This window comes from Talpa europaea (assembly GCF_964194135.1).
Source record: "Talpa europaea genome assembly, chromosome: 5".
NCBI lineage: Eukaryota > Metazoa > Chordata > Mammalia > Eulipotyphla > Talpidae > Talpa > Talpa europaea.
The window spans coordinates 93,734,474-93,756,711 of NC_140071.1; the positions used below are offsets into that span (position 1 = coordinate 93,734,474).

General features: G+C 38.5%; 1 protein-coding gene across 1 annotated transcript; it reads left to right on the forward strand.

Annotated features, from left to right (window-relative positions):
* Positions 1-415: 415 nt before the first annotated feature.
* On the forward strand, positions 416-21,822 carry COQ2 (coenzyme Q2, polyprenyltransferase; the record flags this gene model as incomplete). Its single annotated transcript, XM_084233631.1, has 7 exons — positions 416-660; positions 6,095-6,261; positions 10,390-10,511; positions 11,766-11,851; positions 14,969-15,102; positions 19,028-19,216; positions 21,661-21,822. Exons 1-7 carry the CDS (start codon positions 417-419, stop codon positions 21,820-21,822), a joined length of 1,104 nt encoding a protein of 367 aa, XP_084089757.1. The 5' UTR covers position 416.
* Between the last annotated feature and the right edge of the window lie 416 nt (positions 21,823-22,238).

Here is a 22,238-nt window from a genome sequence, read left to right on the forward strand (position 1 = left end):
GAATGGCCCTCAGTTAAGGTTTTCACTTGTGTAAAAAAGGCCCCATAGTGGTACATGACTTTAATTTACATTCTTGAATTTGACCGCTTGGGGCCTTTTTGGCTTTACAAAGGTATCAACTGGCTGCAAATCAATATTTCGTTTTCCGCGATTTTTTGTTCAAGTGATCTTTTCATTTATGGAGAAAGCTGACACGAATTTCCTTTACGCTAAAAGTTGGTGGGGGGGAGCGGAGGGGAGTGAGGGGGGGTCGGGGTACAGTAACTTCGACAATTCCCTTTTCAGGTCATTCTACGGCTCTCACCCCGGAGCAGCGTTGAACCCGCAGGCGCCACTGACGCCACCGCGCACGCCTGCCCGCGACCTGGCGCGGGGGGATGACGTCGGCGGGCGCGAGACACGCCCTCCCGTGCGCTATGCTGGGCGCGGGGCTCGTGCGGGGCCTGCGAGCCCAGACATGGACCGGGCTGCTGGGCTCTGGCGCGCGCTCCTTGGTTCCGGCGCGCGTGGCGGGCGCGCCCGGCGCTGGGGACTGGCAGGCCACTGGCCGGCCCGGGCCCCGCGGGCGTCAGCTCAGCCTGTCGGCGGCCGCGGTGGTGGACTCGGCGCCCCGCCCTCTGCAGCCCTACTTGCGCCTCATGCGCTTGGACAAGCCCATCGGTGAGTGCGGGTGGGCGCGCGGCCGTCGTGCAAATAAAAGCCCAAAAGCCAGAGCTTAGGCGCCGAGGACGCCGGCACTGGGAGATCTAAGTGACCCTGGGCACCCCTCTGAATCCTGAGCTCTCCAAGCGGGGTAAAAGGTCGCTCATTCCACAGGCTTTGTTTAAATAGTGAATCGAGCGTAAATTCCGTTTCTCTTGTCACTATTTTAGCGCAGATTTACAGTGTCGAGGCACTTCCATAATCATTGTATTTGACCCTTACCGTTAAGGATCCCAGAGCAGGTACTTAAGACAATTAAGGCTTCTTGGCAGAGCCAGACCAGATGAATATAAGTGTTTTAATGCCCAGTTCTAGCTCTTTGCACTTTTCTGAAAGTAAAGATTTAATTCATGTGAATGCAACAGTGACAGCACATCTGGACTGCCCTATCAGCTCATAATCGCCTTCTGAGGAAGGAGTTCCCTTGCAGTCCTTTTTAAAACACGCCTACCACTTGGTTTATCGAGCTCACTACTAATAAACTTGCATTTATTGGCTGATTGACTTCTTCGCTAGTCTAAAAGCTCCACATGCATGGGATTTGTCTATTTAGTGCTGAAAATAGAGCCTGGGCAGTAGTACCGAGGGAATTAATAAATTCCTACATCACCTCCTGTAAGGTTAGAGATCGGGGAAACTGCTTACTTTCAAGGAACTACTAGCCTTGCAGGGAAAGAAAAGAAAAGAAAAGAAAAGAAAAAACTATTGGGTAAACTGAGAAAGTATGGGCTCAATTATAATTGGTACCAATGGCAAATGCTGCTGGAGAAAGAGTAGTTACAGTTTATCTCTATTGCTGGGGAAAATTTCAAGAATAAATTGGTGTTCAAAGGACAGGTAGATTTTGGATGGGGTAGAAATCTTGATTGGTGAAGGAAACGTTTTTTGCAGAGTCTGAAGAGTGAAGTGTTGAATCACTAAAGATATGAGCTGATCTGGAACCAGGTAATGAAGAAAATAGTGGGAATCAAGACAGGATTAGAGATGGACTGAAGAAGAATGGACAATGAGGAAGGAGGGGTAGACTGAATTCCAGGTAATTTAGATGATGCATTTGCCATTGCAGTACATTGATTTACATTTCAATGCTTAGAAACATACATTTCACCTTTGTTCAGCCAAAACCTCAAATTACTGTTTTTGTTATTCCAAACATATACACTTACCTATTTGGGATCAGAGCACTCAGAGTTTTAACAATTAAAATATGAAAGCAAATGATAGTCACAGCCCTCCATCACAGCCCCTTGCATTTTGGTACTAGATACAAGTCAATAAAGCATAAATTTCCATGCCCAGTTCTAATCTGAAGCCTAACTACAATCTTATTTATAGGGTTTTGTGTCACAGAGCTGTAGTATAGGCATCCAAGACAGACCAACAACTGCCCTTATTCCCATTTCCACAATTAAACCTCTGTTTACTTCCCTCTGGTTTCTAGAACACCCACACCACCGCTGCATAGTAAGAGGCTGCAGAGGGGTCATGAACATATCTCTAGAACCAGACCTCGAGTTTGAATCACTATGTACTTGAAGGAGCTTGATTAAATTTCTTTACCTCTCTGAACCTTTATTATATTCTATGAAATAAAGATATTCATAATTGTGAGTTTATAAAGTGTCATGAGAGTTCATTAGTATATGTCAAGTCATTAGAACAGTGCTTGGCATAAATGTTATAGAACTGCTAGCTAATATTACTATGTATATTAAGAAGATACCAACTGAGTGCTCTGGTTCTGAATAAGATTATGAATGCAGGATTTTTTTTAAGACTTACAACTGATTCAATAAACATCTTTTTGAGTTCCTACTGTGTGTCAGGAACAGTAGAATTCCAGGTTTGATGTTTATTTAAATTCTTTTGTGGGATAATTTTATGTTCATTGTTTTACTTTGGATGTTGGAATTTGTTATCTTCACAAACCAAAGTGGGTTTTATTTTTTGGAATAAATTACGAGATCTTTCAGTCACAAACTACATTATTTCAGGAAGATCCAGCAGGTGGCACTCTTTCCTCTAAATTGCGAGTAATTTTCCTTTTAGTGCACTTATAGGTGATTCTGTTGTCTTGAAAATAATGTGCAACTAGTCAGTGAAAGTTAGACTGGATTTACACAGGCACTTTGGTCTGCCTATCACCTTCAGAATTTGTTCTCCCAAAGTTTTTGCTTTTTGTAAAATAAATGTTTCTTTCTGAAACCTGGTTGTCTCCTTGCTATCTCTGCATCTTTCTTCATGGAAGAGAGCATAATGAAAAGTCATAGGAAATACAAAAAAAAAAGTTGAGATGCAGGAGGATCAGAGAATATAAGAACTTAAATGTAGTGATTTAGGTTAATGGAGTGTTCCAACACTCCACTCCCCTGACAAATCCTGTCACAGATCCAGCTCTCCATGCGCTTTCACAATGGCATAGCTGGACAAGCTCTGCGCACAGAAGTCTGTTTCAATGTCAGTGAATCAACTACATATTAACTGAGCTTCCCAGGAAAAGTAACCTAGGTCCCTAGGACATAGGCTACAGCTAGACGGCCTGGGTTTGAATTCTAATTCTGCCACTTCTTGTCTGTGTAGCCTTGAGCATATTACTTTCTTTGTACTTCAATTCCTGTATTTGTTAAATTGGTATAATAAAGATAGTGCCTATCTGACGCATGGTAAGCACTATGAATTTACTGTAGTTTTCATTATCACTGTCATTAATATTCTCTTGTCAGCAGCTCTGAGAAGATTTTTTTTTTCATTTATTTATACACGATAAAGACTGAGTTTTAAAGTTTATACTTTAGTGTCTGCTATCACTCCCTTTATTAATAGTAGTAGACGTGGAATCAGAAGTCTGACTTTCACCTCACCGCTACAGGAACCCTAAGATTTCTTAGTAAGTGAATTTAATACAGACTTACGCTAAGGAGATTTTTGTTCCTGACACAAAATTCTATAGGTGATTACACATCTTTATGTCTACATTTTTTAAAAAATAGAAACTTTAGTTCTAATTATACCAAGGAAATAATATCTGTGAAGAGGTTTCCTTTTATCAGAGCAGCTTCTCCTCTGACCATCTGAACTATACTGGTAGGAAAGAAAGGAAAGGAAGGTAGGAAAGAAAGAAAGGAAAAGAAAGTAATTAAACTCATTATGCCTTACTTAACCTCTTTCTGCATCTGTTCCTCATGTGTAAAAAAAAAAAAGGGTAATAATAGTGACTGCTTCATAAGGGTGTCATTAAAGATTAAGAGTTTATACATATAGGGGCCTCCCTGGTGGCACAAGGGGTCAAGACGCAACCTATGAAACTATCCTTAGCCACTGCAGTGTGAGTTCGAACCCTGGCCGGCCAGGGAGCAACCCATAGAGCGCAGCAGACCTCTCCTGCCTCATCCACTGCTCCCCTCAGCAGTTTATTTCCATCCATTTGTCTGTTATGTTCCCCACTCTGTCTCTGGTGAATCCTCTTACCCACCACACCTCTGGCCTGTACCTCAGTTCTTGTATGCAGAAATAAATAAATCTTTTTTTTAAAAAAAGAGTTTATACATATGAGCACTTGGAACATTGGTTGACATTTAAGGTTAGCTAGCTTTACCGTCTTGGCTGGAATGCATTGAGCATGAGTCTGTCTAGGACAACCTGAATTCTGACTGTGAACTGGCTATTTCTTGTTTTCAACCTCTCCTTACCTTTTCTCTACAGTGAGGGGAAAAGCTTTCGTCATTTCCTCCCCAATTAAAATGGATTGTACTATTTTATGCCTTTCTAGGACTTTTACTTGACCTCTTGTTGATTTGATTTATTGTTATTGTCTGATTCTTTTTCTTTTGATGTGTAAGCTATAAGAGGGCAGAAACCACCTGTCAGTCATCATAATACATCCAGTTCCTCGTGCAGCTCTGGCAGAAAGTCTGTGCTTTATAAATGTTTGTAAATGAATAAAGTTTAAACTTATTGAAGCTTAAATAAGATTATAGGAACTTTGTTATTAGACCAATTTTGTCCTGGATCTGATCTTTCTTTAGCCTCATATCATTTTTCTCTTATATCTCTAACTAGAGAAGGAAAACTCAGAATTTGTCAAATAGGCACTATAGCCAAACATTCGTTTCAAAAGTAGAATTCTCTGCTACTGAAGTTCATGTGTGAAGTCTTTTAGCCATACAGTGTCTTTTGTTTTGACGGAATTTTGTCTAGTTTATGGGCTAAGTACCAAGAATTAATCCCATTTGTCCATGTAGCTGCCAAATATTCAGTATAAAAATGACCAAAAAACTATAGGTAAACAGCCTTTTCCTCAAGGCTATTGAATTGTATTGTACTTAACAACAGCAAAGGAAGTTTTATTAGCCATTTTTGAGTAGGTTGCATACATGGGATTAAAAATTCTGAAAGTACAAGAGTGTAGAATAAAAACTAAGTCTCCCATCCTTGTCTCCTACCCAGTTCTCCTCAGAGAGAATTCCTATTACCTGTTTCTACTATACCCTTCCTTCTATGGTCTAAGAACATACTAGGTTTCAACTGTATCTGTTTGTTTTGTGTGTGTCTTGTGTGTGCATGCTTATATGTAAAAACACACAGTAAAAAATTTGAGGTTGTCGTCCGTAAGGGTTGGACTGTTTATGAGAATATTTCATATCCCTGTCAAACTTTGGATTTTGCCATTCTGATAGGTGAAAAATGTTTATTGGGTTGTTTGTTTGTTTGTTTTTTTCCAAAAAACTTGTATTATTTTTATTGAGATAACATTGACTTACAATATTGTATATGATTTAGGATATAGGTTCACACCTCTTCAGACATATGTTAGTTACCACAAGTGAAAATGTTATAGTAACGTCATTTTAATGTGTATTCATCTTAATTGAATTTTTTTTCATATGTATAGGAGTTATTTATATTTCTTTTTCCGTGGGCTTAATTTCTAGGAACTCTACATGTTAGTACTTTGTAATATGAATTGCAAATTTGTTTTACCAGTTTTTCCAAATGTTTCTTTTTTTTTTATTTTTAAAGATTTATTTATTTATACAAGCACTGGGTATGGTCAGAAGCGCGGGAGGGTGAGAGAATTCACCAGAGCCAGAGCAGGGAACAGAACAGGCAGAGTGACGAAGTACACTGCTGAGGGGAACAGCGGGCAGCAGGAGAGGTCTGCACGCCATGTGGGACCCTCCTCTGGTGGCCAGGGAGCAGCTGGGAATCGAACCAGCGCTGCAGAAGCTGCGGGCAGCTTCGCAACCCAGCGCTCAACCGCTGTGCCACCGGGGAGGCCCCTCAAATGTTTCTTGACTTTGCTTATAGTGCTCTTTAATTCTTTGAGATATGGTATTTAAATAAATGAAGACATTTGAACTTGTACATTTTTTGTCTTTCTGTTTTTGCTTAGGAACCTGGCTGCTGTATCTGCCATGTACCTGGAGCATTAGTTTGGCAGCTGAACCAGGCTGTTTTCCAGATTGGCACATGTTATCCCTCTTTGGCACTGGAGCTGTTCTGATGCGTGGAGCAGGCTGTACTATTAATGACTTATGGGACCAGGACTACGATAAAAAGGTAGTTTCATCCTGGATAAAAAGGAACAGAGAGGCTCCCCTCAATTCTGCAGAGTAACATGGTCACATCACTTTTGAATGAATTGATTGTCCTCACAGAAATCCCGTGTAAGAAGTATCAGTATCAGTTGACTAGCTGGTGGGACAAAGTGAAGTGCACTTGTTTTCTCACCATACGAGCCACTATGGCAGCAAGGTGTGTACTTCACTTTTACAAAATAAATTAAGAATTTAGAAGGGTGAGGGTAAGGTTGTTGGGAGTGAAGGTAAAAAAAAAAAATCCATGCTGAACCTCTGAGTGTCTATAAGAACCGCTATCCCTTCCTTTGAGAGATATATTAGAGTCATACTTACTGTTACCTAATCAAATCTTAATTTAAGTGAATCCGGGAAGCCCTGTTAGCATTTGCGATAAACATTTCTTTAAAATCATAGTTTTGTTCTTAGAAAATAGAAAAATATTTATTCTGAAAAATTCACATTTTTCTTTGTACAGAAATAAGAAGAATAGAAAATACAAGTGCTCTTTATAATGTTTGATACATTATATTCCTCTGAGTTATTTTCTGTGGGTACTCTAGTGTATATGATTACTTTTTTCCCTCAGTAGATTGTTATTTTCTCAAGGGAAGGGTCCATCTTGTTTGCTTTACATACTAGCAACCATGCCATAACACACTTGACTAAATAATCAAATAAACTTTTAATTTAAAAGAAACCAATCATGAATTATATGAAATGAATATCATCCCTTATTTGCCTTTACATAAATCTGAATTTTCCTTAAGCAAGGCCCACCTATAATGATTTTTAGTTTATAAAACATCTATTTTTTTATTTTAAAAAACAGCAGGTTCTGAGAGTGCATGAAAAACCTCACAGTTTGTGACTGTAATACAGCAACCCTAATATGAGAATGGTGTCCACAGGGGAACTTACTGAAGACTACCAGCTACCACCTAAGGGAGATGGTCAAACAGAACTTTTAAGAGGGTGAACTTTGAACCCTTAGAATAAGCTGGCACTAAAAAGGGTGGTAGTAGGGTTAAGGGCACTCTAGGTGGAACGAACAGCAGATGCAAAGATATGGCTATGAAATAAAGTATATTATGCTTGACAGCTCCAACTACTTGTTTTCTATGTGAATAGAGGATTGAATAGTGGCAGAGTAGCAAGAACTGCATGGTAAAGGCATCTCTATGTCCCTCTTACCCAATTGATTCATACTAGGAGACTCATACTTTATTGATTTGGAAGTTCGCATATCCTGGTCAGTCTTTTATTCTACATAATCATGAACAGGGCTTCTGGTATATATTACATCATAATATTTCTTGAACATTTTAGAACTAATGTCAAAATCCTGGCTTTGTTACATTGTATAGCTTTGCAAGGTCTTACCCTTGGGGAAAACTGAATCAAAGGTGTGTGGTATCTCTAAATTTCTTAAAATACAGAGCTTTTTAAAAATTACATCAGAATTTACATTTAACAGAAAAAGTTTTAAAAAATGTATTCAGACCAATTTTTCCATTTTATTAACAAAATATCACCATTTTAGTTCCCTCTTAAGTAATTTTTTTCTCCCTACCTAACAGGGAACTGATTAGATATTTTACATCTCCCCTATGCAATGTTTCTGTGATATGAAGAACCCATATTCTATATTGATATTCAACACAACACTTAAGTGATCATTTTATAGCTATTGAGGTGGTTTTGCTAACATAAATTTTTAAATATTAAGTACATTTCTTTTAAAGCTTGAGTTAAAAAGCTTAGCCAAATTTTAATGCTTATCTTACAGTTTTGTAAAGACTTTATCATTAAAATATGATTATTGGTGTATGTGCATAAGCATATTACATTTTTTTTTTAGCTAAATGGCCAATGCTGTGTTTTGATGGACATCAAATGGAGATGGGGTGGAGGAAAATAATGTTTCTGTAAAAATACCTCCTTTTTCCATTAATGGCATGCTCCTTCAGCTCTTATCTTTATATTCCACTAAGTTATTTTGCTCTCAATGTTTAACAGCACCCCCACCTCCAAAAACTTAAAAATTCATGTATACCTTGTTCAACTGGAGAATTTTAATGTTTATTTTACCTTGTAAAGCCAAGGACAATTTTTTAACTTCCTTGTATGTAGCTGTTACATGTAAGACAGTCTCTCGTTAAGTAGGGATAATTATTCTAAAATGAATCCTAGATAGCTTCCCCTCAAGTCAAGTATCTTATTTAAATAAAATTTTTGTTTAAAAAAGAATATATATGATTATGATTCATGATTTTGCTTAATACAGATCATAAGAAAATGGCTTATACATTAAATGATAAGTGAGTTAGGCTATATGGGCTATGTTTTGCTGATTTTGTACATAATCTAATAGTGATGTGATAAACATTAAGTCCGTAAACATTGAAGTAACCTCAATGAACAGATATTAATAATTTGGCTTTGGTTTTACAAGCTGTGTTTTGGTTCTGTAAAGTACACATAAAATGTGTTTTGATCATTATGTCATTTTAGTCTCTGGACAGAGTGCTTATTTTCAGCATTTAAATTTAGCCAGCATTATCACTCAGAAGATGTGGCATAATCTTGTAATAGCACTGGACTGGCTGTGCTACCAAACATCCATGACGTTGGAAGTTTACTGAGCCTTTCTGCCTCAATTTCCTTAAACTTAGAAATGGCGAGAACTTGTGAGTAGCTAAAAGACTGGATTGTTGGGAATACATAGTGATGTGATGTATGTATGTACGTGGCTCTTAGAATAGTGGTATGTTGTTAACACTCAAATGCTACCTGGAACAAATCTAATATAAATATAAAAACATAAATACTTTTTCTACTTGAAACTAAAGGGACTAAACTAGGGTTAAAAGATTCAGTTCTGACTTTCTAACCAAGATGAGTCATTACAGTCTTTTTATTTATTTATTTATTTTTTATAGAGGCATGTTTTTATTTATTTATTTTGTTTGTTTGTTTGTTTGTTTTTTGTTTATACATGCACTGGGTACAGTCAGAAGCGCGGGAGGGTGACAGAATTCACCAGAGCCAGAGTGGGGAGCAGAGCAGGCAGAAGGACTGAAGTACACTGCTGAGGGGAGCAGCGGGCGGCAGGAGAGGTCTGCGCGCCATGTGGGATCCTCCGCCCGTGGCCGGGGAGCAGCCGGGGATCGAACCGGTGCCGCAGAGGCTGCGGGCAGCTTCGCAACCCAGCGCTCAACCGCTGCGCCACCGGGGAGGCCCGAGTCAGTACAGTTTTTGACAAACATTCTTACTGTATAGTAAAGCATGCTACTTTTTTCTGCTAAGGGCTATATCATATTTAAAAAAAAAAAAAAAAGATTTATTTATTTATACAAGCACTGGGTACAGTCAGAAGTACGGGAGGGTGAGAGAATTCACCAGAGCCAGACTGGAGAGCAGAACAGGCAGACTGACGAAGTACACTGCTGAGGGGAGCAGCGGGCGGCAGGAGAGGTCTGCGCGCCATGTGGGACCCTGGCCTGGCAGCCGGGGGATCAAACCGGCACTGCAGAGGCTGTGGGCAGCTTCGCAACCCAGTGCTCAACCACTGCACCACCAGGGAAGCCCAGTGCTATATCATTTTTGTTGCAACTACTCAGCTCTTTTGGAGCATGTAAGCAACCATATATAATAAATAAATAAAAAGGTCACTCTTTTCACTAAAACTTTATGAACACTGAAATTTGAATTTCATATTATTTTCATGTGTTATTGTATATTGCTGTTTTTTAAATTTATTTTTAGCCATCTATCCATCTAAAAAATGTAAAAATCATTCTTAACTTGTGCCCTGTACAATAGGCAGTAGACTGTAGTTTACTAATAACCCTTTGTATAAAGCAAACAAAAATGTATTATATTAATAATAAATAACACTTTATTATGTACTTATATGCACCTCAGTCATTGCATTCACTATATGAGGTAAGTGCTCTTACCTCACCCTCTTTCTTTTTTTCCTTTAACAAGTAAGTAACTTAAGCTCAAAATAAGTAATTTGCCAAAATTTACACCACCAGCAAGTGATGGAATTAATTTCAGATGCTGGACTGTCTGTACTCAGATTGCCTTTTTTGTTTGTGTTAAGGTTACAAGAACAGCAAATCGCCCAATAGCTGCTGGAGACATTTCAATCTTTCGATCCTTTGTTTTTCTCGGGGGCCAGCTGACCTTGGCACTGGGTATACTTCTGTGTCTGAATTACTACAGGTATAGTTGATGTGTTTTTCATAGTCATTATAAAATCTCTCCTTTAAAATGCAGGAAGTAAGACTAAAATATAATGAAACTGTTACAAAGTTGTTCATTGGCTATATGTCAAGCATGTAAATTATCTGCTTCAAGAATGCTTTCATTCAAAGAAATTAGATATTAGTATTTAATTTATTCTAAACCTCTTTCAGTATTTGTACTACATGTTCCCTAGAGGGCACAAGTACTTTCATAGGTTTTCGACCTGTGTACATAACTATGTGTGCACATACCCATATACATGGTTTTATATATGCTAACATCTCTGAAGTGGATAGAAGCAAAAGTGAATATGTTTATTTTGAAAAAAGAAGAACTGTGTCTTTCCCAGAATTGTGTTGCTAATCAATGATGGAAAAAAAGTTGAAGGATTCGTTCCTCTCAGAGAAGAAATTAAATTTGAATGCATCAAATGACTGCTTACAAAATGCTTCAGTGAGAGGAGAAAAAAAAAAAAGGAAGAGATCAGCAAATAAGTGTGATTTTATAGACACTAGACATAATTGCTTACCTTGCCCTGATATCAGCTCCATGAAAATACTTTGGAAGAAGATTCCTGGAGGGCTGGTGTTAGTTGAACTTTGAGGTACCTTAAGAACAACTTAGGTTCTAAAGTTGCTTTGTGATTTCATTCTTATCTAAGTAATATTCTCTCTTGGATATAGAGACAATTATATTGACTCTGATTCTCTGTTAGGACAGCTCAGTTTACTAGATATCCTAATGATTGAAAATAAATTTTAGAGAAGCAGTAGCATTAAGATGGGTAACAAATTGGACTCTGGAGCCAGACTGCTTTGGTTTTGAATTCTGACCATGCTCTAACAATTGGCAAATTATGTAATCTCTTTGTCCTTTAGTTTCCTCATCTGAAAAAAACAAGGAGAATTAAAACTACTGCCTCTTAGGGTTGTGGTGAAAATTATAGTGAATTACATATATAAAACATTTAGAGCAGTGCTTAATACATGGAATCACTACCAGTGTTAGCTATTCATTTGTTTGGCTGTTTTGTAACACCTAAAATATTTTCTAATCATCCTTTATAATGGGCAAAGTCAAAGTCTAGGCAGAGAATTTTGCATAACAAAAAAATAGCCATTTAAGATAAAAAAATCATTTTCCAATTAGTTTTCCAATTTCCATTCTCTTATTTAATGATTTCTAAGAGAGGGTGATATTAATTCTTGTAATGGTTTTTCCTGATTTCAGTATAGCATTGGGAGCAGCATCCCTACTTCTTGTCATCACCTACCCACTAATGAAAAGAATTACATACTGGCCTCAATTAGTTTTGGGTGAGTTTGAAATAGCTGTAAGTGTTTCAATACCTTCAAACTATTTTTAACTCTGTATTATAGCATAATATATTTTATACATAATAATACATGTATACATATATATAATGATGAGATAAAAATGTCGTCACTCATGAAATTTTTCATACTGATTCGATTTTCATATTTTAAAGGAGTGCGATTATTTTTATAGCCATTTTTATTGGCTAGGACGTCTTGCATACTTATTAAGAATGTTATCACTATTATCTTCTGAAATTCTCTGTTTAATCTAGGTATATCATGAAAAAAAATTAGTTGCCTTCACTCCACCTTGAGGTCTTTGGGGATTGGGAGAGAAAGCACTCAAGACAGGAGAACAAGGGTACATTGTGTGTGATGGCTTCCTTTCTGGAAGACTTCTTTTGTCTTCCCAGGAATGAGTTAGCCAGTCTCCTCTGCATTCCCATAGCACTTTAAAGACACTCATTTCAACATTAATTTAGCAAGAAAATTTTGAGCACCTCCGTTGTGTCCCTATTAGTAAATTGTAAATGCCTAAAATAATCTTTACTAGCCTCTAGCATGGTGGACCTTACTCAATGGTACATATTCAATGACAGATGTCAGACATTCAATAAATGTTTGTTGGTAGAAAGAAAAGTTAGGTGAACCTCCCTGGTGGCGCGAGGGGTTAAGACACAACCTATGAAGCTATCTGCAGCCACTGCAGCACGAGTTCAGTCCCTGGCCAGAGAGCTACCCACATGGTGCAGCACACTTCTCCTGACTTGCCTGCTGCTCCCCTCAGCAGTGTATTTCAGTCGATTTGACTATTAGTTCCCTGCTCTGTCTCTGGTGAATTCTCTCACCCCCCACACCTCTGGCCTGTACCCCGGTTCTTGTATGCATAAATAAATAAATCTTTTAAAAACAGAAAGAAAGAGGGGCCTCCCCTGGTGGCGCAGTGGTTGAGCGCTGGGCTGCGAAGCTGCCCGCAGCCTCTGTAGCGCCGGGTTCGATCCCCGGCCACTGGGCAAGGGTCCCACATGGCGCGCAGACCTCTCCTGCCGCACGCACTGCTCCCCTTAGTAGTGTACCTCGGTCCTTCTGCCTGTTCTGCTCCCCTCTCTGGCTCTGGTGAATCTTCTCACCCTCCCATGCTTCTGACTGTACCCAGTGCTTATATAAAAATAAATAAATAAATCTTTAAAAAAAGAAAGAAAGAAAGAAAAGTTAGGTACATAAAAATCTGTTGCATTTTACCCACCTCTAGACTTTTCTATTTTTTTTTCTATAATATCCTAACATATTTTGGGCCTCCCTTGTGGCACAGGGGTTGAGCGCAGCACTGTTAAGCTGTCCTCAGCCTCTGCAGCGCAGGTTCAATCCTGACTGGCAGACCTCTCTTGTCTCTTCCACTTCTCCCCTCAGCAGTGTTTTCGGTCCTTCTGCCTGTTCTCCTTCCTGCTCTGTCTCTGGTGAACCCTTTCACCCCCTCGCACTTCTGGCCTGTACCCAGTTCTTGTATGCATAAATAAATAAATCTTTTTAAAAAATTAGCATATTTCTAGAACTATGCTAACTGAACCATTTTTTTTTGGTAAATAAAAGAGGAAGTAAAAGGCACTCCAAAAAATTGATGTGAGCCTTATTTATGGAAAAGTTGAGATAGAGTAGTTGTCTTTCTCCAAGAGCTTCTCATTCAAAGTTCTTTTCTTTTCATTATTGAAAAAAAAAGAGTCCTCCCTGGTGACGCAGCGGGTTGGGTGCAGCACTGTGAAGCTATCCGCAGCCTCTACAGCGTAGTTTCGATTCCCGGCTGGCCAGGGAGATACCCACATGACGTAGTAGACCTCTCCTGTCTCACCCACTGCTCCCCTCAGCAGTGTATTTCGGTCCGTCTGCCTGTTCTGCTCCCCTCTCTGTCTTTGATGAGTCCTGTCACCCTCCCGTGCTTCTGGCCTATACCATAGTTCTTGTATAAAAGTAAATAAATCTTTAAAAAAAATTTAAAAATTAAAAAATAGTGTATTTTTAAAATATTTTTATTTATTTATGCATACAAGAACTGGGGGGTAGGCCAGAGGTACAAGGGGTCTACTGCGCCATGTGGGTTAGCCTCTGGCTGGGGATGGAACTCATGCCGCAGTGGCTGCTGATAGCTTGATAGTGCTGAGAGTTAACCCCTTGCGCCACCAGGGAGGCCAAAGAATAGTTTATTCTTTTGGTAAAAGGCTACATGATACATGAATAAGCATTTTCTATATATGAGATAACATCAGGAAGCTGGCATATTTACTTCAACTATTTATCTTTATGCCAGGAATTGTACAAAGTACTAAGAAAATAAAAATGACTAAAGCTCATGCACCATCTTGAAGGAGCTGGAGAAGGAGACAATAAATAATTAGGTCCATTTTTCAGTATGTGTGAATGTCTATGGGGCCACAAAGAAGAGAATTTATTATGAGGAGGAATTCTGAATGGAAATTGGCAATAAAGGAGATCAGGGGTTTCTGAGCAAAGATGTTTGGGACCCATTGTGTTTGAGGTATCTGAGGGACTGTCAGGTAGAACTGCCCAGCAGACAGTTTAGTGCCTGCTCTGAAACCTAGGGAATTGATAGGGCTTCCACAGAAGTTTAGGAATTGTAAGCATGTAGATGTTTATTTACAGTCCTCTAGAGGGTGAACTTGTAGAATACATGTTTCTGTCTGTAGTATTCTTGTTTGCTGTGGTATATAAGGAGGAAGGGTAGTAATGAAAGAAACTTAGGATTTTGACTCAGTGCTGATGTAGATCCAGCATCAACTATCTACTGATTGCATCAGGCACTATCCTATGTTAGGTAAATGTTCTCATGGATTCTCCTATTTTCAGGGAGATTTCATTTTTTGTGTTAGCTATGTTATTTTAATTGTTAATTAGCCTCTCTGAGCCTTTTTTTTTCTGTCATAAAGTTGAACTAATAACTACCACAGAGTGTTGAGAGAATTTAAGGAAGAAATATACGGAAATCATTTATAGAGAGCTCAATAATCTATAGCAAGTACTTAATGCATGTGGGTGCTCCTCTCCTTTCCTTTGGAACTCTAAGATACATTTAGACGTCTCTTTGTGTTTTGCTAATTGTAGGATTCACTTTTAATTGGGGAGCGTTACTTGGATGGTCTGCTATCAAGGGATCTTGTGATCCATCTGTTTGTCTGCCTCTTTATTTTTCTGGAATTATGTGGACTCTAATATATGATACTATCTATGCCCATCAGGTAAGAAAGAATATCTTTTAATATTTTAATTTTTTGAATTGGAATATGATTGACATTTAGTATTATTTTGTGGTAAATAAAACAATAATTTAGTATATGTATATAATGATTACCAAAATAAGTTTTGTTTCTATCCATTGCCACACATAGGTACAATTTTTTTTTCTGGGGATAAGAACTTTTAAGATCTATTATCTTAAGTAACTTTCAAGTATATAATATAGTATTGTTAACTATAGTTAACATTACATTTCCAGGACCTATTTTATCTTGTAACTAGAAATCTGTACCTTTGATCATCTTCATCTATTTCATACATACCCCTAACCCCACAGATTGGCAACCACTCATCTATTCCCTGTATCTTTGGTTGTTTCCATGTCTTAGCTATTGTAAATAATGCTGCAGTGAATATGGGGATACAGAGGTCTTTTCAAGATAGTGATTTTGTTTCATTAGGGAAAATGTCCAGAAATGGAGTTGTTGGGTTATATAGTAGTTCTGTTTTTTAAGGAATTTTTTTAAGGAACTTCCATATGGCTACAACAGTTCGTATTCTTACAAACATTGTACAAGTGGTCCCTCTTTTCCACGTGCTTGCCAACATTTGTTATTTTTTGTCCTTTTTTGATAATAGCCATTCTAACAGGTGTGAGGTGATATCTCACATTTTGATTTTATTTCTCTTATGATTAGTTTTGTTAAACAACTTTTTATCTACTTTGTCATCATTTGTCCATCTACTCTAGCAAATGGTCTTTTCAGTTTCTCCTCTGCTTTTTTAAAATCAGTATATTTTTTTCTGTTCAGTGATATGAGTTCTTTAAACTTTTGCATATTAACCTCTTATTAGATATATAGCTTACAAATATTTTCTACCTCTTCACTTTGTTAATAGAAGTTCCCTTTGCAGTACAGAGCTTTTTAGTTTGATGCAGTCTCTCTTGTTTATCTTTGCCTTTATTATCTTCACTTTTGTTGTCAAATTGAAAAAATTCATTGCCAATACTCATGTCAAGGTACTTAACCCCCTATGTTTTCTTCTAAGCATGTTAAGGTTTTTAGATCTTACATTCAAGTCTTTCATCCATTTTGAATTAATTTTTTAATGCGGTGTAAGACAGTGATCCAGTTTCATCTTTTGTATGTTTCTGTTCAGTTTTCCCTTTTTCTTGACTTCTTAGTTGTAAATTAATTGACCGATGTGCGTGGGGTTTGTTTCTGTACTCTGTGCTGTTCCACTGATCTGAATATCTCTTTATGTCAGTACTATACCATGTTAACTGTAGCTTTGTAAACCATTTGAAATCAGGAAGTGTGCAACTTTGTTCTTTTGCAATCTATTTTTTCTTATCTTTGGTTTAGTGTTTTGTTTTTTGTTTTTTTAAAAAATATTTACCTATTTAAGCATACAAGAGCTGGGGTATAGGCCAGACGTGTGGGGGGGTGGTGGTGAGAGGATTCACCAGAAACAGAGTGGTGAACAGAACAGGCAGATTGACCAAAATATACTGCTGAGGGGAGCAGCGGGCAAGTCAGGAGAGGTCTGCTGCGCCACGTGGGTTGCTCTCTGGCTGGCCGGTAATCAAACTCGCGCTGCAGTGGCTGCGGATAGCTTTGTAGGTTTCGTCTTAATCCTTGTGCCACTAGGGAGGCCCCTGGTTTAGTTGTTTTTTAAGCAGTTTAAAATAACCAATTTAAGGAGAAATTTTTTTGTAAAATGAAAGTTATTCACAATTCTATGGTGCCAACAAAATATTTTGTTTCATGAGTGTATTATGTTTATTTTATTTATGAACATTTAAATAATATTTTCTGTATGCCAGGCACTTTACAAATATTTATTTAAACATCATAGCAACCTGTAAAAAAGGTATTCTTATTTTCCTTATTTTACAGATGAGGAAACTTGCATGGAGAAATAACTTGTCCATGTCACATAGCTAGTGGGCGGCAGAGCTGGGAATCAAACCCAGTTTCCCAAGCCTCTGTTTTAATTCCTATACCCTCCAGTCCTTCTATGGATGCCTGCAAGCATTGTACTAGGCACTTTTTTCCCTTAGTAGAGGTAACAAACATTTTCCCATATTTTTACCAGTTTTTTGTCTTGATCATTTAAGAATATAATAATAGTCCATTGATTTGATGTGCCATAATTTTTTCAAAATTTAACAATTTGTCTATTTTGGCCATTTAAGTTTTGCAATTATAAGTAATATTGTGGTGATTACTAACATGTTAATGAATGCAAGTTTTTCAGGTAAGTTTTTAGAAGTGATATTACTGAGTTAACGAATATGAACATCTTTTTAGCTTTTGGTAATGCCTTCTTTATCAGTTTAAAAAATAAACACTTTTTTTCCCTTTTCTTGGATTATAGTCCTCATTTTTCTCTAATGTCTATGAAGTTTGAACATAATTTATTCTTAGTAGCTTCTGAAGTATGACTATTCTCAAGCACTTGTGATTTAATGAAATTTTTTTCTTATACTGCAATCTGGTTTTCATCTCTTTTCTGCCACTAACCTTTTCTCCCACTACATTTGTATTATCATGAAAACATTTACCAGATCTGTAATGAGCAGGACTTTCTTTTTTTTTTTTTTTTTTAAAGATTTATTTATTTATTTATACATACAAGCACTGGGTACAGTCAGAAGGTGGGAGGGTGAGAGAATTCACCAGAGCCAGAGCGGGGAGCAGAGCAGGCAGAAGGACCGAAGTACACTGATCAGCCGGACTTTCAAAAGTGAAACTTGGCTGACAGTTTAGGGAAGATGTTTATACTTTTTGCGGTGAGGACAAAAATAATTGGGGTGACAGTATTTCAATTTGAGTAATTTCTTCAGTAAAACACCATACTCATTGGGCCTCCCCGGTGGCGCAGCAGTTGAGCGCTGGGTTGCGAAGCTGCCCGCAGCCTCTGCAGCGCCAGTTCGATCCCCGGCCGCTCGCCGGCCACCGGAGGAGGGTCCCACATGGCGTGCAGACCTCTCCTGCCGCCCGCTGCTCCCCTCAGCAGTGTGCTTCGGTCCTTCTGCCTGCTCTGCTCCCCGCTCTGGCTCTGGTGGATTCTCTCACCCTCCGGTGCTTCTGACTGTACCCAGTGCTTGTATAAATAAATAAATAAATCTTTAAAAAAAAAAAAAAAAACACCATACTCATTGACTCCTTTGTGATTCACATAGTTTGCATCCTAAAGGGGTTTGTAGTGTGAAAAGAAAATATGCTGTTACCCACCCCCACTCATTATTATTATTATTTGAAATCCAAAGAGCTATCAGATTATTGCCTGCCTGCAACTAAGTACATTGTTTATAATGCAGCTACTGACAGCATATGGTCATAATTACAGCGTTTAAGGAAATGCTTACAAATAAAGTTGCTGGAGGAGACCAGTCAGCTAGATGTGAGTCTATCGGTAAGGCCTCACTCTTCTTAAACAGCAAGGATTTAATGGGAGAGCAAGGATTAAATTGAACTAGCAAGGAAACATGAATGGTTGTAGTTAGGTGGCACAAGAGCATTTTCCTCCATCTATGATTTTTATGTGATTAAATAAAGTATACAGAAATTGTTGAGATTTGAGAACTCTGAGGTAGCAAGGAGCTATGTGAAAGGTTAGAGTTGGGTTTTGTTTCTTCTGTAGTGAAATATAGTAAACAGTCATTATAGGGTAGAAGTAGAACTACAAGGTGACATTTAACTTTGATTAGGCCTGCACTTTCATGAATGACCAGCCTGTTTCTGCAGTCATCTTTCAAAGCTTTTGGCGTATCTGCGTGTCTTCTGGAATTAGTTGTGATGGATACACAATGATGTCATTATACTGAGACTGCTGAATTGATCACTTTAAAATGGTGATCATATGAAATGTGAATTAAATCTTGATAAAAACCAATTTCTTACTCTTTTCTGATATTAGGACAAAAGAGATGACGCTCTGATTGGTCTTAAGTCCACGGCCTTGCTGTTTCGTGAAAACACCAAGCAGTGGCTCACTGGCTTCAGCGTGGCAATGCTGGGCGCTCTGAGTCTGGTGGGAGTGAACTGTAACCAGACTGCCCCCTACTACACTGCCCTAGCTGCTGTGGGAGCCCATCTGACTCACCAGGTTTGACCTTTTTCGTACTCTTTTCTCCTTGTTTTTCCTTAGCATAAAATTATGAAAGTTATTTAAATTAAATGCCCTCTGTGTTTACCAAACAAGGGACCAGTTTAGCTTATACTGCTTGGAACTGCCCCCTGCCTTAATGTAACATGTAGAAAAGCTAGCTATATTATTTTCAAGAAATAATAATAAACTAAACTTAAATTTCTTTTCCCCTTGGATTTTCCTAGAATTAATTTTGATACATATCTAGGAAAATTTGATCAATGTCTAGGTTGTTGGTTGAGTTGAATTACTCTGAAAGCAAACATCTGCAAAAATATATATGTGTGGGCCTCCCCGGTGGCGCAGCGGTTGAGCGCTGGGTTGCGAAACTGCGCGCGGCCTCTGCGGCGCCGGTTCGATCCCCGGCTGCTCCCCGGCCACCAGAGGAGGGTCCCACATGGCGTGCAGACCTCTCCTCTCCTGCCGCCCGCTGCTCCCCTCAGCAGTGTACTTCGGTCCTTCTGCCTGCTCTGCTCCCCACTCTGGCTCTGGTGAATTCTCTCACCCTCCCGCGCTTCTGACTGTACCCAGTGCATGTATAAACAAAACAAACAAACAAACCAGCAAACAAATAAATAAAGCATGCCTCTATAAAAAAAAAAATATATATATATATGTGTGTATCTTAATGTTGGTTTCTAGTAATGGTTAGCAAGCCATTCATTCACTGTATGGGTTCCTGCTGGTACTGAGAACAAGGCCTATAAAACATGCAATTCTAATAGATAGTAGGAAACTTTCATTTCAGGAAACATCATGCCATTCCCAGCCCCCACTAGCTTATACTGTGATTTTTGTAAAATGAATGAACTAGTAGATTGCTAGTAAATGGACTGTATTTTTACATCAGTGTGACTGCTGTTTTCTTTGACCAAAATCAAAAAGCTGCTAGTGAACCTATATTTAGGTAGTATATTTTATATATATTATTATAAGTTACTTTGCACTATCGGCAAGATTTGTATAACATGGTATAAAGGAAACTAAAATCTGATATCCATAAAGTAAGCCACATGCTCTATCACCTTCCTTGTTTCCCTCACTGGGAAAACTGTGTAAAAGTGTAAATTGGAGGTTCTCTGGGATTTTCTAATTTTGCCATTTTCCTCTTCAGAAATTTTTTTTTTTTTTAAATGGTTTTTAATTTTGTGATTTTTATTTATTTATTTATTTTTATTTATTATTTATACAAGCACTGGGTACAGTCAGAAGTGTGGGAGGGTGAGAGAATTCACCAGAGCCAGAGCGGGGAGCAGAGCAGGCAGAAGGACCGAAGCACACTGCTGAGGGGAGCAGCGGGCGGCAGGAGAGGTCTGCGCGCCATGCGGGACCCTCCTCCGGTGGCCGGGGAGCAGCCGGGGATCGAACAGGCGCTGCAGAGGCCGCGGGCAGCTTCGCAACCCAGCGCTCAACCGCTGCGCCACCGGGGAGGCCCCTTCCTCTTCAGAAATTTTTAGTATTGTCTTTTGGTTATAACTCAGCTCATGGAGTTACCGTCATCCATTGAGTGTCTGGTCAAGACAATGAATATTTAAGTATCTGGATATTAAGTGGTAAAGGAAAACAGAAATATTGAGGACAATTACAAATATTATAAGAAATATTTGTGCCCCACTTTATCTTCTAAATTGTATTTGTAACCGTGGGTTCTGTTCTTGACACAGTATAGTAAGATAGACAAAGCTGCTAGTGTTTGAAGAGAAAGAAAAGAATGATTTTAGATGTGCAGGCTGCATAATAAAAATGGTTGGGAGAATGAGGGATGCTGATAATAAGTCTAGAGAAGAGTAGGACAGGGCAGGAACATGAGATTTTCTTGATGTGTTTGCAGGACTACTATGGGGGAAAGGAGTATGTTTGTTCTAAGTCGTTATACACCTCTCTATGTGGGGGTAGAAGGGAGATTTGGAAAGTATTGGGGGTATTTTTGGTTATCATGAAGCGAGGAGGGGTCACCACAGCCGTTTCGTGGATGAGGGCCAGGTATACTGAATATCTTTCAGTGTACCAGACACAGAACAGAGTTGTCTGCTAGATGTAACTTGTTCTCCTGGTGACATACATTGCCACACAGTCCAACACTAAAACTGGAGGCTAGGAGTTATCAGAAGCAGATTTTAGATCAATCAGTGTAAAGAAGGAGGTCTCTTAATAACTAGGACTAAAAATAGCATGGGTTGATTGCCTCTCAAAGCATTTGAAGGTTCCAGGACATAGCTTAAATGATACCCTATGAAAGATGTAGATTTTCTACAGTGGAAATAGTAAAAGGTGCAGTCAGGGCTTCCCATTGCTAAAAATTCTATAGCAAAGTGCTGTTATCTTTTCTGTATGATGTGTTTATGTGTGATGCCAAAAGTCCATACCAAGCATTGACTGAGCGTTGTATGCTTCTCCTACAGATTTACACCCTAGACATCCACAGACCTGACGATTGTTGGAGCAAATTTACCTCCAACCGAACAGTAGGACTAATCATTTTTTTAGGAATTGTCCTCGGAAATTTGTGGAAAGAAAAGATGACAGATGAAACAGAGAAAAATATAAATAGAATTGAAAATTAGCAAGTGATGTTTATCTGGGAGTTTTTTAAACAAATTTTTATGAAGCACTCTCAGGTCTTGTTGCCACATAGTTAGATTTGAATAAGCAATCTTACAGTCTCTTAAAAAGAAGAACCAGGTGATGAAGATTTAAGGCATATTTGCCTAGATTTTAGTTAAAATATCTGCTACTAAAACCACTCCAATGTCATGGAAACAAGGATTTTAGACCTTGACTATTTAGGTGGATACATTCTTCTCATAATTCTCATCTGTAGTTATGGGAATTGTATGAGATTGGGCATTTTAGGAAAAACATGTGTCTCATCAAATGACTATCTCTGCAGAAACTGGATTCTTTTAAGAAAAAAATAAAACTGCTACAGAAAGTTGGGATTTATCGTTCTTTACCAAAAGCTGCATTTAAGGAAACCATT